The sequence below is a fragment of the Macaca nemestrina genome, chromosome 20 (assembly GCF_043159975.1).
Source record: "Macaca nemestrina isolate mMacNem1 chromosome 20, mMacNem.hap1, whole genome shotgun sequence".
Lineage (NCBI taxonomy): Eukaryota > Metazoa > Chordata > Mammalia > Primates > Cercopithecidae > Macaca > Macaca nemestrina.
The window spans coordinates 64,216,217-64,235,054 of NC_092144.1; the positions used below are offsets into that span (position 1 = coordinate 64,216,217).

Genomic DNA, 18,838 nt, shown 5'->3' on the forward strand with positions numbered 1-18,838 from the left:
TCACCCAGATACCTGCACAGACACAATGCCTTTGTGCAACACTTTATTGGGAAAGATTTACACGTGGTGACCTGTCATAGGCCAAGGGATGAGAAGAGGGTGCCAGGAGCGTTGGGGCCCCGATGGAAGCCATGGGACGGCCGTCCCCAGGCCCGCGCATCTGCACCTCAGTTTCCCCTTTGTGAAATGGGAAACTTATGCTTCCTTCCAAGTCTGCAATATCGGTGCCATGAGCTAAAAGTGGAGCGAAAGACACAAGGAAGAGGCTTCCCATTCCCAGGACCTGCCCCCAAGCTCTGACCCCACATTGTGGATGCAAAGAAAGGGAATTTGTCCAAAACCCACTGCCCAGGGGCCCCTTCCGTTTTGGGGAAGTGCAGCGCTCTCTGGATACCCAGAAGCTGGAGCAGGGGCCCACGAGACTCTTGTCCGGACAAAACTTGGATTTTGTAGGAGTGGAGGTGGTCCCTGGGCGGAGGGCAGGGAGGACACCCCCGGGTCTGCTTCAGTTGCAGGCAGAGTATTTAGCTGGGGAAAAGGAAATTCTCTCCAGGACCCTCTCCAAGGTAAGGACTCTTTCTGGGGAGGAGACAGCGGCCTGGTTCACAGAATTCCCGGGACCAGCTGGCAGAGGGAGCGTCACGGAGCTCACTCCTCCCGGAGCTTCTCCGGGGCAAGGCTGGTGGGCTGGGATGCTGCCTTCCGCCGGCTGGGGCTGCCCCCACCCAAAGCCAGCCCCAGCCCCAGCCCTGCCAGGGCCAGGAAGTGGATACAGAAGTAGACGGAGGCCCAGTACCGAAGCGTGTCGGCCAAGGAGAGCAGCACGAAACCCATGCACATGTAGTCGTAGGCGCGCATCTTCAGGAACCAGTGCACCCAGTCCCAGGCCTTCTGGCCCCCTGGGCTCAGCCGCCCCCGCAGGGCTGACTCCAGCCGGCCCTCGGCGGCCAGGCACAGAGGGATGGTCAGGAAGCTCAGGTAGTAGCCCGGGTGGAGGCCGTGCCAGTAGGCGCTCAGCAGCATGGTCCAGGCGCTCCTGAGGAGGAGGCTGGGAGTCAGGACCTGCGAGTCCAGGTCCCCTATGCCCACTGACCCCAGATCCAGGAGTCCCGGGCTCCAGCCCTCCTCCCTCAGACCAGGAGTCCAGACCCCAGCCCCTCCTCCCTCAGACCCAGGAGTCCAGGCCCAGCCCCACCTCCCTCAGACCCGGGAGCCCAGACCCCACCTCCCTCCTCCCTCAGACCCAGGAGTCCAGACCCCACCTCCCTCCTCCCTCAGACCCAGGAGTCCAGACCCCCAGCCCCTCCTCCCTCAGACCCAGGAGTCCAGGTCCCACCCCTTCCTCCCTCAGACCCAGGAGTCCAGGCCCCCAGCCCCTCCTCCCTCAGACCCAGGAGTCCAGACCCCACCTCCCTCCTCCCTCAGATCCAGGAGACCAGGCCCCAGGCCCTCCCTGCTCAGAACCATGCCCCTAGCTCCAGAAAGCGGAGGAGGCGATAGGTCTCCTTCAGGGATCCAGGAGCTCGCAGCCTCCCATACACACTCACAGTCCTATGAAGACCCTCTCCTCCTTTAAAGATTTAACATTTTATGTTCCACTGCCCTTCCTCTCCCAGGACCAACAAGTCTAATTCTTCAGCCCAATGGGTTTTTTTTTGTTTGTTTTTTTTTGAGACAGAGTCTCGTTCTGTCACCCAGGCTGGAGTGCAGTGGCCGGATCTCAGCTCACTGCAAGCTCCGCCTCCCAGGTTCAAGTGATTCTCATGCCTCAGCCTCCCAAGTAGCTGGGATTACAGGCAAGTGCCACCAAACCCAGCTAATTTTTGTATTTTTTTGTTGTTGTTCAGATGGAGTCTCGCTGTGTCACCCAGGCTGGAGTGCAGTGGCGCAATCTCAGCTCACTGCAACCTCCACCTCCTGGGTTCAAGTGATTCTCCTGCCTCAGCCTCCCGAGCAGCGGGGACTACGGGTGTGTGCCACCACGCCTGGCTAATTTTTGTATTTTTGGTAAAGACGGGGTTTCACCATGTTGGCCAGGATGGTCTCGATCTCTTGACCTTGTGATCCGCCTGCCTCGGCCTCCCAAAGTGCTGGAATTACAGGCGTGAGCCACCGTGCCCGGCCATTTTTGTATTTTTAGTAGAGATGGGGTTTCACCACATTGGCCGAGACGGTCTTGATCTCCTGACCTTGTGATCCATCTGCCTCGGCCTCCCAAAGTGTGAGATTACAGGCGTGAGCCACTGCACCTGGCCTCTTTTTTTTCTTTGTAGAGATGGCGTCTTGCTGTGTTGCCCAGGCTGGTCTCGAACTCCTGAGCTTAAGTGATCCTCTCACCTTGGCCTCCCAAAATACTGGAATTACATTGCACCTGGCCAAGTCCTGTTTTCTTGAGAAGGGAAGACCACTGGTTTTCTGGTTCTTCAAGAGTGTGGAGGCTGGGGCAACGGCTGGCGCCTGTAATCGCGGCACTTTGGGAGGCTGAGGTGGGAGGGCTGCTTGACGCCAGGAGTTCAAGACCAGCCTGGGCAACATAGTGAAACTCCATCTCTATTAAAAAAAAGAAAAAAGGGCTAGGCGCTGTGGCTCACACCTGTAATCCCAGCTATCTGGAAGGCTGAGGTGGGCGGATCATGATGTCAGGAGATCGAGACTATCCTGGCTAACACAATGAAACCCCGTCTCTACTAAAAATACAAAAAATTAGCTGGGCGTGGTAATGTGTGCCTGTAATCCCAGCTACTCAGGAGGCTGAGGCAGGAGAATCACTTGAAACTGGGAGGTGGAGGTTGCAGTGAGCGGAGGTCGCACCACTGCACTCCAACCTGGGCGACAGAGTGAGACTCAAGTCTTAAAAAAAAAAAGGGCAGGAGTTCGATTTGAGACCAGCCTGGCCGACATGGTGAAACCCTGTCTCTACTAAGAATACAAAAATTAGCCTGACGTGGTGGCAGGCGCCTGTAATCTCTGCTACTTGGGAGCCTAAGGCAGAGGAGAATCACTTGAACCCGGGAGGCAGAGGTTGCAGTGAACTGAGATTGTGCCACTGCACACCAGCCTGGGCAACAAGAGTGAAACTCTGCCTCAACAACAACAACAAAAGAAACCAGGAGCCCCCAACCTCCCATTCCTCTATACAGCCCAGGTCCCCTCTTCCTTCAGGAACTCAGGATTTCGGAAGCCTGTCCCCCTTCCTCCCTCAGGGCCCCAGGAGTCTCTACTCCTTTCTTTTTAGGGCCCAGTTCATCCCCTCCCACCCAGAATCCCTCCCATCCTTTCCCTCAGGACCCAGAGTCCCAGCCTCTTCTTCCTTCAGGGATTCAAGAATATAATTCCCGCCTCCTGAAGACTCGGAAATCTCCAGCCTCGGTCGCCTCCTCTTTTGGGACCCAGAGTCTTGGTCCCCTCTCCTCATATACCCGTAAATTTAATTCCCTAACCCTTGAAGACCTACAGAGTCAGGCTCTCACCCCATCTTTATCAACGACAGAGAAGTCGCTGTCCATCTCACTGTCCATCTGTGTATCTATCAGTGAGCTTTGCCCAGATGGCGACCTGAGGGAGGTCTTCCCTGTCGTGGTCACTGGCTTGTCCCTCAGACACATCTGAGTGCTAGAAGCACAAAAGTAACCGGATGATTAAAAAAAAAAAAAAAAAAAAAACCTCTGGCCGGTGTGGTGGCTCACACCTGTAATCCCAGCGCTTTGGGAGGCCGAGGCAGGTGGATCACCCGAGCTCAGGAGTTCAAGACCAGCCTGGCCAACATGGCAAAACCCCATCTCTACTAAAAATACAAAGATTAGCCTGGCATGGTAGCATGTGCCTGTAATCCCAGGTACTAGGGGGGCTGAGGCAGGAGGATCGCTTGAACCCGGGAGGGGGAGGTTGCAGTGAGCCGAGATCATGCCACTTCACTTCAGCTGTAAAATAAACAAAAAGGATGAATCCTGTGCATTTTAAGGTGTTTAGGAGCATCCCTGGCCTCCACCCACTACATCCCACTAGCACCTTCCAGTTAAAACAAAATGTCTCCAGGGATTTCCACGTGTCTCCTGGGGGTGCAGCAGCAGCACAACTGCCCCCAGTTGAGAAGCACTTGTGTAAACACTGGGGTGCTCTGGGCTTTGACCTGGCCTCAGCCCCAGAGCTTTAAGTATCACCTGTAGGCCGGGCGCGGTGGCTCAAGCCTGTAATTCCAGCACTTTGGGAGGCCGAGACGGGCGGATCACGAGGTCAGGAGATCGAGACCATCCTGGCTAACCCAGTGAAACCCCGTCTCTACTAAAAAAAATACAAAAAACTAGCCGGGCGAGATGGTGGGCGCCTGTAGTCCCAGCTACTCGGGAGGCTGAGGCAGGAGAATGGCGTAAACCCGGAAGGCGGAGCTTGCAGTGAGCTGAGATCCGGCCACTGCACTCCAGCCCGGGCGACAGAGCGAGACTCCGTCTCAAAAAAAAAAAAAAAAAAAAAAAAAAAAAGTATCACCTGTATACCTGGCCAGATGCAGTGGCTCATGCTTGTAATCCCGGCACTTTGGCAGGCTGAGATGGGAGGACTGCTTGGGGCCAGGAGTTTGAGAACAGCCTGGTCAACACAGCGAGACCTCATCTCTCTGTATTTTTTAAAAAGTAAAAAAAAAAAAAATTAATTAAAAAATTTTGGCCAGGCATGGTGATTCACGCCTGTAATCCCAGCACTTTGGGAGGCCGAGGCAGGCGGATCACTTGAGGCCAAGAGTTCGAGACTAGCCTGGCCAACATGGCGAAACCCTGCATCTACTCTTGGCATGAGAATCACTTGAACCCAGGAAATGGAGGTTGCAGTGAGCTGAGATCACACCACTGCACTTCACCCTGGGTGACAAAGCATCAAAATAATAACAACAATAAATAATAATAAAAATTTTTAAAGGTATAATTTACACCTAATGCCACTCAAGCGTCCCCTTTCAAGAGCGACTTTTCCCTTAAGCGTCAGAATCACATAATGATATATCCAATAACCTCAGCTGGAAATCTAATAGCCACCTCAAAGTCAATCAGACTAAAACCCAAGCCCTGTGTCCTCATCCTTCTTACTCCCAAAACTTACTCCTGCTGGGTCTTCCCCTTCCGTCTTTAATTTAATTTAATTGATTAATTAATTTTTGCTTTTTTACTTTTTTATTTTTTTGAGATAGAGTCTTTTCTGTTGCCCAGGCTGGAGTGTAGTGGCGCGATCTCAGCTCACTGCAAGCTCTGCCTCCCGGGTTCATGCTGTTCTCCTGCCTCAGCCTCCCGAGCAGCTGGGACTACAGGCGCCCGCCACCTCGCCTGGCTAATTTTTTGTATTTTTAGTAGAGACGGGGTTTCACCATGTTAGCCAGGATGGTCTCGATCTCCTGACCTTGTGATCCGCCCACCTCGGCCTCCCAAAGTGCTGGGATTACAGACGTGAGCCACCCACCCGGCCTCTTTTATTTTATTTTGAGACGAAGTTTCGCTCTGTTGCCCAGGTGACCTCGGCTCACTGCAACCTCCGCCTCTTGGGTTCAAGTGATTCTCTTGCCTCAGCCTCCTGAGTAGCTGGGATTACAGGCGCCTGCCACCATGCCCAGCTAATTTTCTGTATTTTTAGTAGAGAAGGGGTTTCTCCATATTGCCCAGGCTAGTCTTCACCATATTGCCCTGACCTCAAAGTGATCCACCTGCCTGGGCCTCCCAAATTGCTGGGATTACAGGTGTGGGCCACCGCGCCTGGCTATGAGTTTCTACTTCTTTTTTTTTTTTTTTGAGACGGAGTCTCGCTCTGTTGCCTAGGCTGGAGTGCAGTGGCGAGATGCCGGCTCCCTGCAACCTCCACCTCCCGGGTTCAAGCCATTCTCCTGCCTCAGCCTCCCGAGTAGCTGGGACTACAGGTGCGCACCACCACGCCCAGGTAATTTTTTGTATTCTTAGTAGAGATGTGGTTGCACCATGTTAACAAGGATGGTCTCAATCTCCTGACCTCGTGATCCGCCTGCCTCGGCTTCCCAAAGTGTTGGGATTACAGGCGTGAGCCACCACGCCCGGCCTTTTTCTTTTGAGACAAAGTCTCGCTCTGTCGCTCAGGGTGGAGTGCAGTGGCATGATCTCAGGTCACTGCAACCTCCGCCTCCTGGGTTCAGGCGATTCTCCTGCCTCAGCCTCACAAGTAGCTGGGATTACAGGTGCGCACCACACGTCTGGCTAATTTTTGCATTTTTAGTAGAGACAGGGTTTCACCATGTTGGTTAGGCTGGTCTTGAACTCCTGACCTCATGATCCACCCACTTGGGCCTCCCAAAGTGCTGGGATTCCAGGCGTGAGCTGCCGTGCCTGGCCTGAGTTTCTGCTTCTAAAGGCTGCACAGATAACAATATTAAGCGCAGAGTCTCCACTCAAGAAATACTGGAAGAATGAAAAACAATAAAAACGAATACGTAGCATGCACTTACCTGTCAGGCCTCACATTAAATACATTTCACATTTTATCGCATTTAGTCCTTCTATCTACCTATGACACCAGTAATAAATAGCATTCACTCCATTTAACACTTGAGGCAACTAAGAGGTCAACTAACTCCTCAAGGTTTCTCCATAACCTGGATGGCCAAGATTCCAGGAAGGCTGGCTGTTGAGTCCACAGGACTCAGTACATTGCTTCTGTCAAGTGAGGCTGACTTTACAGAAGTAGAAACTGAGGCCCAGAGAGGGGGAATGGTTTTACACCAGCATGCTGCCACTCATCAGAGGCAGGGCAAAACCAGGCTAAACAAACTACAACTCCCATGAGCCTCCGGGGCAGGAACCCAGCCAGGGAAGCTGCAGGCTACCCTGGGGCTTGCTGGGTGATGTAGTTCTGCAGTGTCACCTGAGGCTGGTGGGACTCACTCACCGCAGGACATAGGAACGGGCAGGTGCGCTCTTGTAGATATACTGCGCCAGCCACCACTGCACCGTCATGTTCCAGTACCGCATGCCATCGCGCACCCGCACGCAGAAATCTGTGCCGTAGCAGTCGATGTTGCGGATGGTCTCATAGTCATACTCCAGGGAAGCCGCCTTCTCCGGACTGGGGGGTGGAGGATGAGGGTGGGGGACAGACATGCAGCTCAGCCAGGCCCCCTCCCGACGCCTGCTAGTGTCCCAGCCCCGGATGCTAAGGAAGGGATCCTGGCCAGGCAATGGCCTCCTGGCTGTCAGACTTGCTAGGGCAACAAGGGAGGGTGGCCCAGAGGGTGCCTGTAGGGGAGGACGATGGTTGGGCCGGGTGGTACAGTTCACTGACAATGGGCTGCTGCTGCTTTTGGTACCTAATGGGGCCTGCCACAGCCATGAAAAGCCTTGAAGGGCTATGGTTGCTAAGCTATGAGTCCTTTAAGCAACCAAGCTCAGTATGTTCAGAGAAGCCTCCAAGGGTGGTCCCTTCTAAATCGTCGGACACTGCAGTTGCTAGGGAAGTTGTGATTATCATCCCTCATAACAAGGTGCTTCATGGTTGCTAGGGAGATGTTCCAGGCACCAGTGGGGTCCCCATGATCTTTGTTGCTAAGGAAAAGGCATTCCTTAGCAACAAGGCCTAGGATGTTTAGAAAGGCTTTTAGAAAGGGACTTTTTCCTGGTCGCAATGATTGTTGGAGAAGTGTCACTTCTAACAATACAGTGGTTCCCTCGTCACTCATGCCGACAGCCCCACCAGTGGGAAACGTTGGCCCATATGAAGCCTTGGTGGCCTCTGATGATGGGAGGGGAGCCATCCTTTAGGGGTGGGGACCCAGCAGATTTAGAAAAACCTTCAATTCCTGCTTGGATTCACTGGGGGGACATCGTCTCTCTAGCAGCTGGGGATCAGAGCATGGTTATTAGGGCAGTGGTAATAAATTCATGTGGGGGTGTCACTACCCCCACAACAGAATGGCAGTTGGTGACGACTAGGGGACAACCCTAGCAGGGAGTAGTTCATCATTTACATCGACGGGCTGTTCCCCCAGCTGCAGTCCAAGCCCCTGGGGGAAGGCTGACTGCAGCTGCGAGGAACACAAGAGCAGTCTACTCCTGGTTGCCGGGGGTGCCATTTCCCTAGCAACACGGGGGCAATGCTTCCTTAGCCACAAGAGAGTCCACAGCTATGGCCGTGCTACTTGCCTAGCAATACCAGTGCTGGGGGGTGGGGGGTGGAGCCTCTCTGGCAACAAGGGTCAACCCATAGTTACCAGGGGGAGGTTTGGCTTCCTTAGCAACAGTGTAACCGTAGTTGGTAGGAATGGCATGCCCTCTGCTGGGGAACAGCACTGGTCAGGGATTGGAAATTGCTATTTCCTTGCAAACAGAGGGCAGCTGAGGGCTGCCATGTGAGGATATCCCACATGGGATGGAGCAGTGCTAGCTCCTAGCAACAAAGGTGCAGTGCAGGGGGAGCCATATCTGCAGCAACAGAGCAAAACTCCTGGCAAAAAGGAGGTGAACTACTGTTGCTAGGGATCCTGCTTCCCTAGCAAATAGCAGTGTTCCGTTGCTAGGGAACCGTTTCCCTAGCAACAGAGGGTGACCCACCACTACCAAAGGATGGCATCCCCAGCAAGCAGGAACAACCTGGTTCTGGGGGGTGACACTTCCGTGGCAACAGAGGGGTGGCACAGGGTTGCTAAGTTACCACCTTTTCCTAGCGACAGGGGGCAGTTCACCATACTGCGGGGTGACAAGCGCTAGCAACAAGGGGCATCTGTCAGTACCAGGGGTCTTTTCCCTACCGACAGGGGCTGGCAGGCCGTGGTTGCCAAGGGGGCGACACTCTGCTAACAAAAAGATGGTGGCCCTAGCCCCTTGCTCCCCGCTCTCCTCCCTGCTAGGGGCAGAGCCAGCCCTTGGAGGTGGGGGCTGCTGGGTCTTGGGGAGCCTCCCTCGCGCCGCCTGACCTGCTGGGGGGTGGGCATTGGAGGGTGGGGCCGCCCCCGGCCCGGGCTTTGGCGGCCACGGGGTAGGCCCCGAAGCCGGCGGCAATGCAGCCGCACTCGGCGGCAATCCAGGCCACGTAGAAGCGCATGCGGAAGGCGAAGAAGACGGGGATCATGTAGAAGAGGCGGGCGGGCAGCGGGCGGGCGTAGAAGGCGTCCTCGCGCACGGCCTCCAGCGGGAAGAGGTGGGAGGAGAGCAGGAACAGCAGGCCGAAGAGCGGGGCCGGCCAGGCGCGGCGCAGCAGGGGCCGCAGGCTGGGCACGGCCCCCGGGAAGGGCTGCTCCAGCCAGTCCAGGTAGGTGCGGTAGCGGAAGAACGGGCCTGTGGGGCGGGGAGGGAGGGCCGCCGTCAGACAGGCAGCTGGGCAGAGCTCCAGTCTGCAGGAGGAGGAGAGGGAGCTTGGAGGGAAGGTGGGAAGAGGGAGAGAGAGGGGCAGAGACTGGGCGCCGGGGAGACCCCAAGGGTAGGGACAGAGACCCAGAGAGATGGGGATAAGGAACGAGAGACAGGGGGACAAGAAACTCAGAGAGACAGAGACAGTGATAGAAAATTAGAAAGAGGGGCTGGCGCGGTGGCTCACACCTGGAATCCCAGCACTTTGGGAGGCTTAGCTGGGAGGACTGCTTGAGCCCAAGAGTTCGAGACCAGTCTGGGCAAAACGGCAAGACCCAATCACTACAAAAAATAAAAATTAGCCAGGTGTGGTGGAGGGCACCTGTAATCCCAGCTACTGGGGGGGCTGAGGCGGGAGGATCGTTTGAGCCCAGGCTGCAGCGAGCAGTGACTGTGCTACTGCGTTCCAGCCAGGGAAGGAGGGAAGGAGGGAAGGAGAGAAGGAGGGAAGGAGGGAAGGAGGGAAGGAGGGAAGGAGGGAAGGAGGGAGGGAGGGAAGGAGGGAGGGAGGGAAGGAGGGAAGGAGAGAAGGAGGGAGGGAGGGAGGGAGGGAAGGAGGGAAGGAGGGAGGGAGGGAGGGAGGGAGGGAAGGAGGGAAGGAGGGAGGGAGGGAAGGAGGGAAGGAGGGAGGGAGGGAAGGAGGGAAGGAGGGAGGGAGGGAGGGAGGGAAGGAGGGAGGAAGGGAGGAAGGAAAGAAACTAGGAGATAGTTGTGAAACTTTAGCTACATGATGGTGATCTGGCCTAGGGAGGAAGCAGTGTGATTCACAGAAGGGACCAGGGTTAAAATTTTTGTATGTTCACAAAAGACCGTATGTTTAGGTCAATGTAGCATGGAAAGTTAAAAAAAAAAAAAAAATTAAAATAAATAAATAAGACCACATATTGTGTGATTCCATGTGTAAGTACAATGTCCGGAACAGGCAAATCTTTACAGATAGAAAGTCAATTACTGGTTTCCAGGGATGGATGGAGGTTTGGGGGATGACGGATACGGGGTTTCTTTGCAGGGTATGAAATTGTTCTGAAAATAACTACACAGTGGTCATGTTTGCACAACTCCGTGGATATACTAAAAATCAGGGAGTTGTATGTTGGTTTTTCTTTTCTTTTCTTTTTTTCAGGAAATCAAAGAAGCCAAGAGTTGTATGTTTTAAGTGGATGACTATGTGAATTAGAGTTCCCTAGAGCTGTTATTGGAAAAAAAACTTTGATGAGGTAAACATTAATGAAAATTTTTTTTAAATTTCACATATATACATATATATACACATATATATACACACGCACACACACACATATTATATATATAAATATGTGTACATATATATACACTTTTTTGAGATGCAGTCTCGCTCTGTCGTCCAGGCTAGAGTGCAGTGGCGTAATCTTGGCTCACTACAAGCTCTGCCTCCCAGGTTCACACCATTCTCCTGCCTCAGCCTCCCGGGTAGCTGGGACTACAGGTGCCCGCTACCACGCCCAGCTAATTTTTTGTATTTTTAGTAGAGACGGGGTTTCACTGTGTTAGCCAGGATGGTCTCGATCTCCTGACCTTGTAATCCACCTGCCTCGGCCTCCCAAAGTGCTGGGATTACAGACTACCGCGCCTGGCCAACATACATATATATTTTTTGAGACGGAATCTTGCTCTTTTGCCCAGGCTGGAGTGCAGTGGTGCAATCTCGGCTCACTGCAACCTCTGCCTCCTGGGTTCAAGCGATTCTCCTGTCTCAGCCTCCCAAGTAGCTGGGATTACAGGCGCACACCACCATGCCCGGCTAATTTCTGTATTTTTAGTAGAAATGGGGTTTCACCATGTTGGACAGGCTGGTCTCAAACTCCTTACCTTAGGAGATCTGCCCGTCTCGGCCTCCCAAAGTGCTGGGATTACAGGCGTGAGTCACTGCGCCCGGCCCTTTTAATTTTATATTTATTAAAAAAAAAAAAAAAAAAAAAAGCCGGGCGCGGTGGCTCAAGCCTGTAATCCCAGCACTTTGGGAGGCCGAGACGGGCGGATCACGAGGTCAGGAGATCGAGACCATCCTGGCTAACACGGTGAAACCCCGTCTCTACTAAAAATACAAAAAAAAAAACAAAAAAAAACAAAACAAAACTAGCCGGGCGAGGTGGCGGGCGCCTGTAGTCCCAGCTACTCCGGAGGCTGAGGCAGGAGAATGGCGTAAACCCGGGAGGCGGAGCTTGCAGTGAGCTGAGATCCGGCCACTGCACTCCAGCCCGGGCTACAGAGCAAGACTCCGTCTCAAAAAAAAAAAAAAAAAAAAAAAAAAAAAAAATTTTATATTTATTTATTTTTTTAAAATAAAGGTTTAAATTAAAGGGACGGGATCTTGCTACATTGGCCAAGTGGATCTTGAACTCTTGGCCTCAAGCCATCCTCTGGCCTCAGCCTCCCACAGTGCTGAGATTATAGGCGTCAGTCCCCACGCCCAGATGAAAAATATTTCCTTAAACTGAAAGTGGACCCTAAGCTGTGAATATTTGTTATCTGGGCAGCAAAAACATCAGGTTGACATAGATCTTTACCTCCTTTCTCTCTTCTCTGTGCTCCCCATAAGCTACAGAAGAGAAGAGCAAGGAATCACTTAGGCTGAGAACAGCCAGCTTCTACCCCGAAGCAGCTCTGGTCCAGCGGAGGCGTGAGACGTAGACCCAGACACATGCTCACCCTCACAGCAGCAGATGCTAGGATGGAGGTTGCCCCGGGCAGGGCGGGAACATAGAACAGGCACTCAGGGCGGCGGAGAGACAGAGCTGCCGGGCAGGCCCACTCACCTGTCATGATTCCCACGTAGCAGTAACTGTAGCTGAGCGTCTCCATCAAGGAGGGCACGTCGGGCAGCAGCCCCAGGGTGGGCCCCTTGCTGAAACCCGAGGCCATTTCCTTCCTCTGGGCCAGGTGCAGGTCCTGGACTTCACTGGCCAGGCTCACCAGCTGGGCGGAAGGGGGTGGGCAAGGGGCCAGGTCAGACTTTGGGCCCTTCCCCACACCCATCTCCCTTGTGCTGCTGCCCTCTGCAGCCAAGGGGTGCTGCATGCTCGCAGCTCTGCGTATCTAGGTTGTGTGTAACGCCTCTAGCTGGGCAGTGCTCCCCAGGGCTCAGTCCCAGGCCCTCCTCCCCGCCTTCCCTGTTCTGTCCTTACCTGCTCTAAGGCAGTCACAGAGGTTTCGATACTATCCACACACTGATGATGCTCAAACGCTACCCCAGCCCCAGACCTATCCATCAAGTGGCTTATTGGCATTTAGACTCGGATGTCTCCAGGCACCCCAAAACGCACTGGAAACGGAAGACGATGTTACCCGCCCCACAAAGTAGATCCTCTTCTAGTGTCTCCCCTGAAACAATAGGCCACCAAATTGTTCAAACCCAAAACCTCCCTCACTTCCTCACTCCCCAAATCCGATCTCTTTTTTTTTTTTTTTTTTGAGACAAGTTTTGCTCTGTCACCCAGGCTGGAGTAGAGTGGCACAGTCGGCTCACTGCAACCTCCGCCTCCTGGGGACTCAAGCAATTCTCATGCCTCAGCTGGCCAGGCTGGTCTCGAACTTCTGGCCTCAAGTAATCGGCCTGCCTTGAAATCTCTTAAGTTTGACTCTGTTGCCACTTTTCATCTCCACTACTGAGCTGAATATGTTGTACCCTCCACCCTTTCCCACCAGTCCCAAGGTCTACCCTATATCAATAGATCTCATTCCTCCAGCTTGTGGCTGGGTTGTCCATAGAAAGCCCTGGCTGGAGTCGGACAAAGTCAGGAGAGGGAGGGCAGGGCTTTTATTCCCTTGTGAGATGGCCTTGGGCTGGCCATCACCCTTGACAGATCGTTTCAAGGTGGGTGGCTCTACTCACCCTTTAAAAAAAAATAATGTTGGCCGGGTGTGGTGGCTCACGCCTGTAATCCCAGCACTTTGGGAGGCTGAGGTGGGCGGATCACCTGAGGTCAGGAGTTTGAGACCAGCCTGACCAACAAGGAGAAACCCCGTCTCTACTAAAAATACAAAAAATTAGCCGGGCATGGTGGTACATGCCTGTAATTCCAGCTACTCGGGAAGCCGGGGCAGGAGAATTGCTTGAACCCAGGAGGCGGAGGTTGTGGTGAGCCAAGATCGTGCTATTACACCCAGCCTGGGCAACAAGAGCGAAACTCCGTCTCAAAAAAAAAAAAAAAAAAAAAATATATATATATATATATATATATGGCCTGGCGTGATGTGATGGTTCATGCCTGTAATCCCAGGACTTTGGTTGGCCTAGGTGGGCAGATCACTTGATGTCAGGGGTTTGAGACCAGCCCAGCCAAGATGGTGAAACCCTGTCTCTACTAAAAATATAAAAATTAGCCAGGTGTGGTGGTGGGCGCCTATAGTCCCAGCTACTCGAGAGGCTGAGGTGGGAGAATCGCTGGAACCTGGGAGGCAGAGATTGCAGTGACATCACACCACTGCACTCCAGCCTGGGTGACAGAGCGAGATTCTGTCTTAAAAAAAAAATTTATTTTTTTTTGTAGAGACAGAGTCTCACTATATTGCCCAGGCTGGTCTTAAACTCCTGGCCTCCAGCAATCCTCCCGCTATGACCTCCCAAAGCGCTGGGATTATACAAGTATGAGTCACTGCACCAGGCCTACACAACCCTTTTTCCATCAAGGTACCACAACCTGAGCCACTTCCCCTGGGCCATGAGTTGGGAATGGTTCCTGCTGCTGGTCTGGGGTTCAGGCACCACCCCTTTTTTTTTTTTGAGGCAGTCTTGCTCTGTCACCCAGGATGGAGCGTAGTGGCACTATCTCAGCTCACTGCAAGCTCCGCCTCCCGGGTTCACCCATTCTGCTGCCTCAGCCTCCCCAGTAGCTGGGACTACAGGCACCCGCCACCACGCCCGGCTAATTTTTTGTATTTTTAGTAGAGACGGGGTTTCACCGTGTTAGCCAGGATGGTCTCGATCTCCCGACCTCGTGATCCACCCACCTCGGCCTCCCAAAGTGCTGGGATTACAGGCGTGAGCCACCGCGCCCAGCCGGCACCACCCCTTTTCGCTCTTCTACATCCTGCCCACACGGTGGCCACTCCTTCCATCATCCTAAATGCGCATTTCCGGCTGCAGCTCAGACCTACCCACAGCCGACAGCCTGTATCAAGGCACCACAGTCTGTCACCTGGACTTGGATGAAGGGATCCTTTTTATTTGGATCTCTTTATATAGGATAAAGGAGGATCCCTTTATCCGAGTCCATTCCATCTTGCCCTGTTCCACTTCAATTCTCCCTCAGCATCCAGAACGAGTATTTTTTTATTTCTATTTTTTGAGACGGAGTCTCGCCCGGGGAGGCCCAGGCTGGAGTGCGATGGTGGGATCTTGGCTCACTGCAACCTCCACCTTCCAGGTTCAAGCAATTCTCCTGCCTCAACCTCCCAAGTAGCTGGGATTACAGGTGTGAGCCACCACACTGGCTCATTTTTTTATTTTTAGTAGAGATGGAGTTTTACCATGTTGGCCAGACTGGTCTCAAACTCCTGACCTCAGGTAATCCACCCGCATCAGCCTCCCAAAGTGTTGTGATTAAAGGCGTGAGCCACCGCACCTGGCCTAGAACGAGTATTTCTATTTATTTATTTTTGAGACGGAGTTTCACTCTTGTCACCCAGGCTGGAGTGCAATGGCGCGATGTCAGCTCACCACAACCTCCACCTCCTGGGTTCAAGCAATTCTCCTGCCTCAGCTTCCCGAGTAGCTGGGATTACAGGCGTGCGCCACCATGCCCGGCTAATTTTTTGTATTTTTAGTAGAGACAGGGTTTCTCCATTTTGGTCAGGCTGGTCTCAAACTCCCCACCTCAGGTGATCCGCCTGCCTCAGCCTCCCAAAGTGCTGGGATTACAGGCGTGAGCCACCGCGCCCGGCCAGAACAAGTATTTTTAAACATTTAAAACTGGTCACATTGCCTCTTCTGGCCGCAAACCAATGATCCCCTCTTCCAGCAGATCTCCGTCCTCCGTGGGAAGTCCAAAGTCCTCACGGTCGCCAGCCAGACCTAGCATGGTGTCAGCCCTGCTGCCCATTCCCTTTTGCTCTTCCCAGAAAGCGGATGTGGCTGGTGCAGCAGGTGAACCCATCCTGCTCCCCTCCACACACGTCATCCCTACGGCCTGAAATGCTCCTCCTCTAACCCCTCTCTCATCCAACCTACTCCTGCCACTGCTGAGCTCCCGCGGGGCACGCTGAAGGCTGTGGAGGCCGCTCCCTACCTAGCATGACCGCTGTGTTCACAGATAAGCCTCCAGTAGGAAACTGTGACTCTGTGGGTCTGGGGTGGGCCCTGGGAGTCTGTTTTCACCCATCTTCCCAGGTGACTAGGAGCCAGACCTGGATGCCCTAGTTTTGTGCCCTTCAACAAGTACCTTTTCCCCAGAGCTGGTTTTTCTCCTTTGCAGAATAGCTAGCTACAGAGATTCAAGGACAGCATGTTGGTAAACCACCCGGCTGGGCCTCTGGCTCACAGCAAGCACCCAATGGCACCTACTGTTACCCCACATGGGTTATTTCCTCGCCCCAGGAGGAGCTGGGAGGTGAAGACCTGCCAAGAGCATGTGAATGGGGAACCCCATGCCCAGGGCAGCAGTGTGGTGGCGGCCCACCCCCAGGGTGTGCAGGAGGTAAAATCCCGGAGCGGCTGGAGGGGGAGGTAAAGTGGGCAGGTGAAGGGGCCCACAGGGAGGCTGGAGGGGAGTGGCAAGCCCCGAGTCTGACCTTCAGTGTCAGTAGCAGCTGGACGGCATTGGTGAAGGGCGTGGGAGTGGGCAGGCCCAGCAGGCTGAGGGCTCGGAAGAACAGGAGATAGGAGAAAGTCCAGGCCAGAGCCAGGGCGTGGCAGGAGCTGGGCAAAAGCAGGAGGTGCGTTGTGTTGGGCACAGAAGTCTCGGCCTTGGCCACCCACTCCCCGAGTCCAGCCACCAATCCTCCCCCAACTCTCCCCATTCATTCAGAGACAGAAACACAGAAGGGCAGAGAGCGAGGACTGGAGGGTGGATGTAGGGACGGAATGAGTATGATTGAAATGGGGAGAAGAGGCTCAGCCACACAGAAACACACAGCAACAGAGAAGAACGAGATTCAGAGAAGCTTCAGGTGAAGACCCTGCACTCCTCCATTTTCTTTATTTCCAAGGTCCAGGGCTCAAGAAGAGGGGGGTGGATATGAATGAATATGAACGGTGGCAGGGCCAGCAGACACACCATCCACCTCTCTCCATGACATGGATGTAGCGGACTGGGACAAACACACAGGGACCAGATGCAGAAGGCGGGGGAGGAAGAAAAGCAGATGAAGAGGCTGGGTGTGGTGGCTCACGCCCGTAATTCCAGCACTTTGGGAGGCTGAGGCAGGCAGATCACAAGGTCAGGAGTTCGAAACCAGCCTGACCAACATGGAGAAACCCCATCTCTACTGAAAATACAAAATTAGCCAGGCATGGTGGTGCATGCCTGTAATCCCAGCTACTCGAGAGGCTGGGGCAAGAGAATCGCTTGAACCTGGGAGGTGGAGGTTGCAGTGAGCTGAGATCGCACCATTGAACTCCAGCCTGGGCAATAAGAGCGAAACTCCATCTCAAAAAAGAAAGAAAGAAAGAAAAAAAAAAAAACATGAAACAGAGAAGGGAGCTGATCAACAAGAGACAGCCAGACAGCCAGAGATGAGGCAGAAGCTGAAAAAGACCCAAAGAGGAAACAGGTTGCTTCCTCCTCTGCCCTCCTCTCCCTCTCCTCCCTCCACCAAATTCTCACCAGGGCTGGGCCTGAATGAGGGCCCAGGTCCCAAGGATGGTGATCAGAGAATGCAAAGTGTGGGGGCCACAGGTGAACAGGGTGAGCCCCAGGCCCACAGCAGCTGCCCCCCATCTCTTCAGCCCAGGACCTGCAGGGGGAAGGGACAGCATAAGCCTGGAACCTTCCAGAGGGTCCCCCCCTTTATTTTCCACTGCGGAGGGAGCCTGACTCACCGGCTTTCTTAAAGAGGAAGCCGATGGGGATGGAGATAAGAAGAACCACTAGATACGTCCATTCTTCAGGCGACATGGTCTGGGGGAGGGGCAGAGATTCACAGTGAGAACCCAGGAATCCAGGCCCCCTGCCTCCTCCCTCTTCCAGGATCCAGGAACCCAGCCCTCTAGACCCCAGTTTTTGAGGATGATGGAGTCCGAGACTCAGCTCCTCTCCTTTGAGAACCTAGGAACCCGGACTCCAGCCCCTTCCTCCTTGGAGACAGGAATCCACCCCCAGCCCCTCTCCTATGAGCGCACAGGCCTCCAGCTCTCCTCTCCTTTGAGAACCCAGGAAAGCGTGGGGATCTCCCAGCACCCAGGCGCCTCCTTTGCGAAGGCAGAAATCAAAGTTACTCCCTGCACCCATACTAGGGACCCAGATTTGAAGACGCCCCTCTTTTTAAAACCCAGAAACAGCACCCCTCCCAGACCCTTCCTCTTCGACAGCCCAGGAATCTAGACCTCCGAGACCCCTCTTCCAGCGAGGATCCAAGAACCCAGACCCCCTCTTTGGATCCCCCATCCCCCAGCCCTTGTGAAACCAGATATCCGGAACCCCCAGCCCTTGTCCTTCGCGAGCACTCAGAGGAGCCCGGGCCTCCAGCCTCACCTCCTTCGGAGCTCCAGACCCCTCTCCTACGGAGAACCCGGGGATTGGACACCCTTCCCTCCCCAGGCCCAGGCCCAGCCCCAACCCGTCCCGCGCACCCCAGCGTGGGTCGGATCCAATCCCCGGCAGATCCACAGGCGGTTGCGCCAGCCCCGAGCTCTAACGCGCCTCCGGGGCCGCCCCGCACCCACCAGCCTGCAGAGACCCTGCAGCCGTGTAACCTCGCCTTGCCACTGGGCGCCGCCACCCCGGCCCACCTGAGCTGCTCGCCGGGCAGGAGGCGGCCGAGCAGTCCCAGCCCGCGGGCCGCTGCGGCTCCGGCCACGCCTCCCCCGCGCAGCGCGCCCCCGCGCCGCCTGCTCCTTCTGGGCGCCCGCTGGGCCGCGCGGATCGGGGCGGGGATGAGGCCACGGTCAGGGTCCCGGGCGGGCAGGGAAGGAGCCCCAGAGCAGGCGACCGGAGCGCGAGTCGACAACGGGACTCGAGTCCAGGTCCACACCGGGCTCCGAGCCCCGAGAACGTGAAGGGGCAGGGCTTCGGGCTCGGAACAAGGAGGAGCCAAAAGCTTTGGACCCGAAGGGAGACAGACGGGATCCGGAAAGGAGGCGGGGTCTGGAGCTCGGCGTGAGGGATGAGGCGCGATCTCCGTTCGGGTTCCTTCGGGCACAATCGGGAGCTTGAGTTCACGGGAGGCGGGGCCACAAACTTCGGCTCACTTCGGAGATAGTCGAGAACGGAGCGCTGGGGCTACTGTGGGCGGGGCCACATGTTTCGGCTTTCTTCGGAGATAGTCGAGTCCTTAGTGTCACTGTTCCGATGTGG

The 18,838-nt window shown here is 54.6% G+C and overlaps 1 protein-coding gene across 4 annotated transcripts; it reads right to left on the bottom strand.

The window, feature by feature from the left end:
- Window positions 1-26: 26 nt before the first annotated feature.
- On the bottom strand, window positions 27-18,666 carry LOC139360467 (membrane bound acylglycerophosphatidylinositol O-acyltransferase MBOAT7). 4 transcript variants are annotated; one of them, XM_071087791.1, is made up of 9 exons: window positions 18,274-18,666; window positions 17,365-17,443; window positions 17,150-17,279; window positions 16,116-16,242; window positions 12,143-12,302; window positions 8,915-9,275; window positions 6,895-7,071; window positions 3,471-3,612; window positions 27-1,036 (listed from the first exon to the last, which is right to left on the bottom strand). In XM_071087791.1, the coding sequence occupies exons 2-9, from the start codon at window positions 17,438-17,440 to the stop codon at window positions 506-508; spliced, it is 1,704 nt and encodes a 567-aa protein (XP_070943892.1). In that variant the 5' UTR covers window positions 17,441-17,443; window positions 18,274-18,666; the 3' UTR covers window positions 27-505. The 4 variants fall into 4 exon arrangements, with proteins under 4 accessions (XP_070943892.1, XP_070943893.1, XP_070943894.1 ...); XM_071087792.1 differs by lacking the exon at window positions 18,274-18,666 and adding an exon at window positions 18,115-18,260; XM_071087793.1 differs by lacking the exon at window positions 18,274-18,666 and adding an exon at window positions 18,017-18,038.
- Between the last annotated feature and the right edge of the window lie 172 nt (window positions 18,667-18,838).